Source organism: Alosa sapidissima, chromosome 9, assembly GCF_018492685.1.
Source record: "Alosa sapidissima isolate fAloSap1 chromosome 9, fAloSap1.pri, whole genome shotgun sequence".
Classification (NCBI taxonomy): domain Eukaryota; kingdom Metazoa; phylum Chordata; class Actinopteri; order Clupeiformes; family Clupeidae; genus Alosa; species Alosa sapidissima.
The window spans coordinates 26875772-26883271 of NC_055965.1; the positions used below are offsets into that span (position 1 = coordinate 26875772).

At 39.8% G+C, this 7500-nt stretch overlaps 1 protein-coding gene across 9 annotated transcripts in view; it reads right to left on the reverse strand.

Moving 5' to 3' along the window:
* The window catches only part of LOC121719476 (CMRF35-like molecule 1), a 25937-nt gene that overhangs the window by 13883 nt on the left and 4554 nt on the right, over positions 1-7500 (reverse strand). For 4 of the 9 annotated variants that reach the window (XM_042105157.1, XM_042105155.1, XM_042105159.1 and 1 more), the window contains 8 exons: positions 5710-6048; positions 5590-5622; positions 5332-5367; positions 3392-3421; positions 2113-2142; positions 1699-1785; positions 1196-1306; positions 428-516 (listed from right to left, as the gene is read on the reverse strand). The exons of 4 other annotated variants lie outside the window; for them this stretch is intronic. In XM_042105157.1, the coding sequence (XP_041961091.1) occupies positions 428-516; positions 1196-1306; positions 1699-1785; positions 2113-2142; positions 3392-3421; positions 5332-5367; positions 5590-5622; positions 5710-6048 (755 nt within the window). The remainder of the gene's footprint in view (positions 1-427; positions 517-1195; positions 1307-1698; positions 1786-2112; positions 2143-3391; positions 3422-5331; positions 5368-5589; positions 5623-5709; positions 6049-7500) is intronic. One more of the 9 variants, XM_042105156.1, reaches the window with a different exon arrangement.

Sequence of the window (7500 nt, forward strand, 5' to 3'; positions counted from 1 at the left end):
GGCAACAATGAGAAGTTCGCCACTAGTGGCAAATGTTTTTTCCAGTGATTTGCAACCACACTTAGCCAATAATGGCAAATTTCCATTGACGTTCTGGTGACAAATCTAATTTGCTTATGACATTGCCAAAAGTTAACCACAACTGCCAAAAACCTAATTTGCATGTGAAAATATGACATTGCCGCAAGTTTGCGGCAACTGTTCGCCAGAAACCTGACATTTCTGTATGGGAAATCACCCACAAGTTTGCTGCAAATCTGCTGCAAACATTTATTTTTTGCAAAGGAGCATTGCCATTGAAAGGAGCATTAATCCCTTTTTCTAAACAAATTACAGAAATAATATGAACTGCTATGCTAAAATAATGAATCACAGTGATAAGTTTTGAGCTATGACAATGGCTTGTCATGAATAAAAACGACATTACCCATGAAGCACTGCATACCTCTCTAGTAGTTTCTGTGTCTCTGTAAATGTTTGCAGTGGTAAGGGCACTTAGGCTTAAAGTTGTGTCATCTGTTAAAGACACAACTAAGTTAGTGGCAAACAAACACACAATGTATTCCATGAGTTTCTGCAGAATATGGAGAAGTACTTATGGTTTATCTGTACATCTGTGTGTGTTTGTGTGTGCGTGTGCATGTGGGATTTGGCAGGTGGGGGAACCCTGAAATCCAGTGTCGGTGCAGGGGGGGGGGATGATTCACCGATGGACAACATATTAAGTATTGTGGTGTAGCAATACTTTTTGTACAAGAATTGCTAGCTTCTTGGTCACCTCTGTACACGGCAAAAACAATAATGGACAATATCATCACGCTATATCGTTGGTATGAAAGAATATATTTATTATTAATTTATCTGAGGTTGCGGAACTGCGCCCCGCCCCCCCTCTCTTTAAAGAGGATCTGTGTGTGCCTGTGTGTGTGTGTTTATGTGTGTGTGTTTGTGTGTGTGAACGCGTGTAAGTGTGCATGTGTGTGCACGTGTGTGTGTGTGTTTATGTGTGTGTGTTTGTGTGTGTGAACGCGTGTAAGTGTGCATGTGTGTGCACGTGTGTGTGTGTGTTTATGTGTGTGTGTTTGTGTGTGTGAACGCGTGTAAGTGTGCATGTGTGTGCACGTGTGTGTGTGTTCATGTGTGTGTGTTCATGTGTGTGTGTTTGTGTGTGTGCACGTGTGTGTGTGTGTGTTACCAGGCGTTTCCAAGCTCTTCTTTCTCTTCGTCTTTGCTGCACGACACCCCAGAACCACAGCGATGATTAGCAGAACTGCTAGGCCAGCAGCACCGCTAACCACAACCACATCTACACAACAGCATCAAAATGGACAGTCAGATCGCATAACGGTCATCAGAGAAACACAGTGATTCACAACCACATCTACACAGAGATGTTAAAGACATTAAAAAGCCTAAACATGCATCATATACCTATATGTATACAGATGCATGTCAAACATGTTTGACATGCATCTGTCCCACATAATATAATAGTACTGTATTTGACATTAAAGAGAGGAGAGAGTAAAGAGAGAGACTGGGAGAGACATACAGTAAACACAAACACACACAAACACAGACAGACAGACAGACAGACACACACACACACACACACACACACACACACAAACACAGACAGACAGACACACACACACACACACACACAATGGTCATCCTGGACGTAAGGCCATCACTTACTAAAGCTTATAGCTGGTTGTTGACTTTTGATGGCAGTGTTCACCCTACAGTCTTCACAGGCAAAGTAATCTGTTGTCACGAGTGTTGCTGAGAACAGTGATACAATAAACAAGAAACAAACAAAGTAAACAAACAAAATAGATATAGAATAAATCATATTAGATTAATGCACAAAACAAATGCTATTGGGGGGCAATTGTTTTATTGTTTAATTGTGATTGAATGGGGAATGTAGTGGGTGGTTAATTTAACAAAGAGACTTGAGAAAACATTGAAAGCCTAATGGCATCTTAGGGACACATCTTTAGGATTGCCTAGTATTGCCTGATTGTATGGGTTCACACGTGGGTTCGAGAAGGAAACATGGAAGGCCCAAGCCCAGAGGTCACCTCCAAGCTGAGATGTTTAACTTACATGTGCTTGATACATCAGTCACCGCAGGTACTGTGAAAACATTCAAATACATACAATGTTTGTTAGACAGAGATAGCAAATATGGGCTATTATTGCAGGGTAGTGGGTAAGATCTGTGCAGTACCATTTACGACCACTGGGGGGCATATAGACAGATACATATAGCATGTGCAGAACTAACTTTCAGACTTCATACATACTGTACATATACATGCATACATTTGCATAGGCCTACATACATACATACATACATACATTCATACATACATACATATATACATACATGTATACATACATACATACATACATACATACATACATGCATGCATAAATACATATGTACTATATACATACATGCATAGGCTTACATGCATAAAACACACAAACAAACAAAAACAAACAAACAAATATCATGCTAGATTAATGTAGAAAACATTAGGCACATATGTTTGTATTGCCCTAGCGCTTCTGACAACCTCACACACCTAATATGGACTTACTCCTCCCTCTCTTCCCTCCTCCCACTTCACCTCCCCCTCCTCCCTCCTCCCTCTCTTCTTTATCTCCTCTTCTCCTCTTCTTCCACTTCTCCTCCACCCTCTCTTCACAATGCAAGTAGAACGCTCCATTGACTTGAATGGGATTTCCCAAAGTTCTACGGGTCCTTATTTTCGTCTAAGGACCTCTGAAATAATGGCCGTTGTCAATGGCAACGGATTTTCATTCAAAAGTGAAAGCAAACGGTTGATCAGCTTTGTTCTAAAGAATGTTTGATTCAAGTTCAGTTTGTGTTGCGAACTACTTGTTTCTCAGCAAAAGACACAATGAAATGGTAATAAATAAAGTCCCTTCAGGGCGAAGCTCTTACGGGACTTATTTTCCTAATAATGACCGGCGTTCTATACATTATCCCTTACATAACCTAAATGTTATTCCATAGATGTAAGTTGGATAAATGTGTCCTGCCAAATGTATAAATGTATAGTGAATGTTGTGGTTCACCTGTTAGATAAACTAAGGAAACATGGATGCCACAGGCCCAGAGGTCAAATGGTTGGCGCAGAGGTCAAATGGATGGCACAGGCCCAGAGGTCAAATGGATGGCACAGGCCCAGAGGTCAAATGGTTGGCACAGAGGTCAAATGGATGGCACAGAGGTCAAATGGATGGCACAGGCCCAGAGGTCAAATGGTTGGCACAGAGGTCAAATGGATGGCACAGAGGTCAAATGGATGGCACAGGCCCAGAGGTCAAATGCAAGCTGCGATGTTTAACTTACATGTGCTTGATACAATAGTCACCGCAGGAGCTGTGAAAAGATTCAGCAAATACAATGTTTGTTAGACACAGAGAGCAAATATGGGTTATTGGGTAAGAGCTGTGCAGTACCATTCTAAGGCCACTGGGGACAGACAGACAGATACTGTATAGCATATGCAGAATTAACTTTTATACTACACACATACAGTACATATACATACATACACATGTACATAGGCCTACTACATACAGACAGACAGTAATGTACATACATACTAGTGGACAAACCCCAACATTTGTTTAAACTATTTGCCAGTGACCATGCGTTTTAGACTAGTCATGATAGGGCCCAATATGGGCTATAGCACTGCAGTGGGTAAGAGCTGTGCAGTACCATCCTAAGCCCACTGGGGGGCAGATACATAACATAGAGAAGTACTTGCTTTCATACTTGCTGTACATACAGATTTTCATATTCATACATACATACATACAACACACATGAATACATGTATGTCCATCCATACATACAAACACACATGCATACAAATACACATGCGCGCACACACACACACACACACACACACACACACACACACATACAGTGCACATGCATACTGTACAAACATAGGCCAACATACATAATGCACATCTATCTATAAAGCAAGAAGCGTCTGTGTGTCTGTATGTCTGTGGCACGCATATCTTGCTGACTGTTTGTCCGACTGACCTAAGATTTCGTATGTGGCTCGCGAGTGGCACAAAGGTGTGCACTCTCGATTTTGAAGATTTTTGCATGCATATTTCAAAATATGCTTATTTACGTAGGACGTTTAGATAGATAGATAGATAGATAGATAGATACTTTATTGATCCCCAGGGGAAATTCAAGAGTTTATCGCTGCACTGCACTGTTTCCAATATCAAGGGGACCAGTTTCAGGGGAGCTCCACGTCATGGATCGTGTAGGCCTACTGACAGCTAAGTCTCACTTTGATGATAGTCAGTCACAATTTAAAAAACGAATTAGGCTACTCGGGAACCACTTGTGGGTTCAGATGCAAGATGATTATCATGTCTGACCTCAACAATAAAGACTCCCTGTATGCAGTTTGCTTGCATAAAATGATCACGCGGATTTTGCAACAACACGCCAACAAACACGGGTATGTAGTGAGCACTCAAAATAAAAGTATGTGCAATAAACTGACGCTTCGAATAGCCCAGGCTACTTTGGACTTGAGACTTTGACTAAACAAACGACAATTCCGACTGCAAGGTCCCAAATTGAAACGAGCGATAGGCTAATGCCACATAGCTAGACAACAACAAGTGGCAGACTGAGCGACGTCACTTATGCTGAAGACTGTTTTTGAGTCACATCGTTGCAAATTTCAAATAATGATGCATCATTCCACAAAATGGTTTGTCTTCAATATTAGGAAGTTATTCAGTAAGCTTAATACACATTTAGCCTTAACTCAAAACAGTTGTTAGGCTTATGTCATTCTGATCTGTAGAAATGTCACATGCAGCCATGCCTAAATTTATTACACATGTATTAGAGGCCACATTAATTATAGGCTAATATATTATAATATTCAGTATTCATTATTGAATGCTTATAAAGCTGGAATGATGTTTTCCTATCATCCTATTTTTAAAGCAAGCATACCTGTGGGCATGTAATTGGGCTACGGGTTTTCTTCAGGAATGGCATGTTTGAACGGGCACTGCACTAGTATACACATAATGTACATAAAGACTCAATTCAATATTTATTTCAGACTCACCGGAAGGTCCGTAGCATATCAAGTAAATACATAAAAAAATCATACATAAATAAATAAATACATCTAATAATAATAGCACAGGTGAATCATACATCAAGTACACACATACACACACATTGATATGCATAATATACAGTAAAATGGGCAGATGGATGACATCACTCACTTGTGAGGACTTTAGTCCGTCTGGGCACCACTGGCGCTGTGAGAATTATTTTAATATATCAGTAACAATCAATCCACTGAGGGTGCAACTGAACATAGGATAGATACAAAAAATAAATCACATATATGCTGTACATATACATACAATATACATATTCACCACTTGCCCAGTGAGGGTTTTAACAATGTATCAGCAATAATCAATCAATCATTCAGTCAACCAACCAAAGAAACAAACAATCAATAAACTGATACATACCAGGCAACTTCAGGTTTGTGGTGGGAGGGGGACCTGAAAGATAGAGAGGATATAATAACTAAATAGTTAAATAATATTACATTAAATACATGGTATGGAGAAATAAATCTTGATTTTTACCTTTTTTAACATTTAACTCCACTTCAGTATATATATCATACTTTCCAGGTCCTGTGGTAATCCCGCACCAGTACTGTCCAGAATCCCCTGCACTCAGTCCAGTGATGGTCACAGTGAAGACTCCAGTAGTGGTGTCATCATGCAGAGAGAATCTGCCATTGATTGCTTTGGTCTGACCGTCATCAGTCCTGATTGGAATGTCTTTACTCCCCCAGATGCACTTTCCTCTGCAGAGGTACTTGGAGTATCCCACATATCCTCTATCATAGGGGCATCTGATCACTGCTGATCTGCCTACATATCCATCCACCTGGATTAGTGCCATGGCAACATTGACTCCTGTAAAGATAGACATACACAGAGACATACATTTAGACACAAATACTGATTCAGACACATGCAGCACATAGGCAATTACACACACACACACACACACACACACACACACACATTGTATGTACAACAAAGGAGGAAGAAAAGCTTTAAGTGATTGCCATATCCTACAGGTTACATGTAACAGCATTAGAAACTAGATGTACCGCAGAGCGGTACAAAATATGACCGCCGCCCAGTCCAGCACATTTTTTCCACAAAAAGAAATCACGCTGAAAGGCCTATATGATTCTAACTGTCTCACTAAATTGCATTATCCACACTCAATTCTCACTGGTATCTACTAGACAACAAGTACCAAAACATGATTAGTTCATAGATTTCACATGTAAAATTCATTTTATACAACCCCACCTCCATCTTGCCTGTTCATAATTCTGAGAAATTCTTGAATTGTGTGCATGTGTGCGTGTACACGTTTATGTTTATGTGTGTGTGTGTGTGTGTGCGTGCTTGTGTGTTTGCCTGCGTATGTGTGTTTGTGCATGTGCATGCATGCGTACATATGTCTACTGTGTGAGTATGTGTCATACGTATGATTACTGTGAATGTATGTGTGTGCGTGTGTATCTGTTTATGGAATGGGTTAACATGACCCCTGGAGGCAAACATACGGAAAAAAATTGGTCATCCTAGGCCCTACGGTTCTCAAGATATTCACAGAAAACTGTGTCTGCCCTACCCTCCTTTCGGGGGGGTCCAGTACAGCGGGGGGGCTACAGATCAAAACGAAAAACGCTTCGCTGCGCGGCGGTCATAATAAGAGCCATATCCTTGGTCAGGTTTTGCCTGCAATATGTGTCCTTCAGTACTGATACTATACACATTTTTTAGTTCCTCAGCTAACACCATGTGCCCCTGATATTACAAAACTTTGTACAGTATTACACAAAAGCTTTTAAAACGTTGTACAGTATTACACAAAAGCTGGGCAATGCGATCATTTTTGTACTCTCTACCCTATAAAACTGATATATAAATAGTGGCCACTTCTTCTTTAACTTTCTGTCGGTTTGGGCAGCTAACAGAGAAAGAGGAAGTCTATTTAGATTAAAATAGATAGAGAAACCAATATGAATGTTTTTAAGACTTCTTCAGATCTTCAGACTTCACTCTTGGCAGCATTTAAACAGTCAGCATATTCTATATCCATCCATACATCTGTCAAGCTGTCCATACATATACATTTGGTATATCAGACATACATACAGTACATGCATACACTAATACATACATAATGTGTACATACATACATACATACACACAGTACATGCATATATACACATACATACACATACATACATTTATGCATTCAACCATACATGCACCTGTCTTAATAATAATAATAATAATAATAATAATAATAATAATAATAATAATAGCAATAATACTAATAAT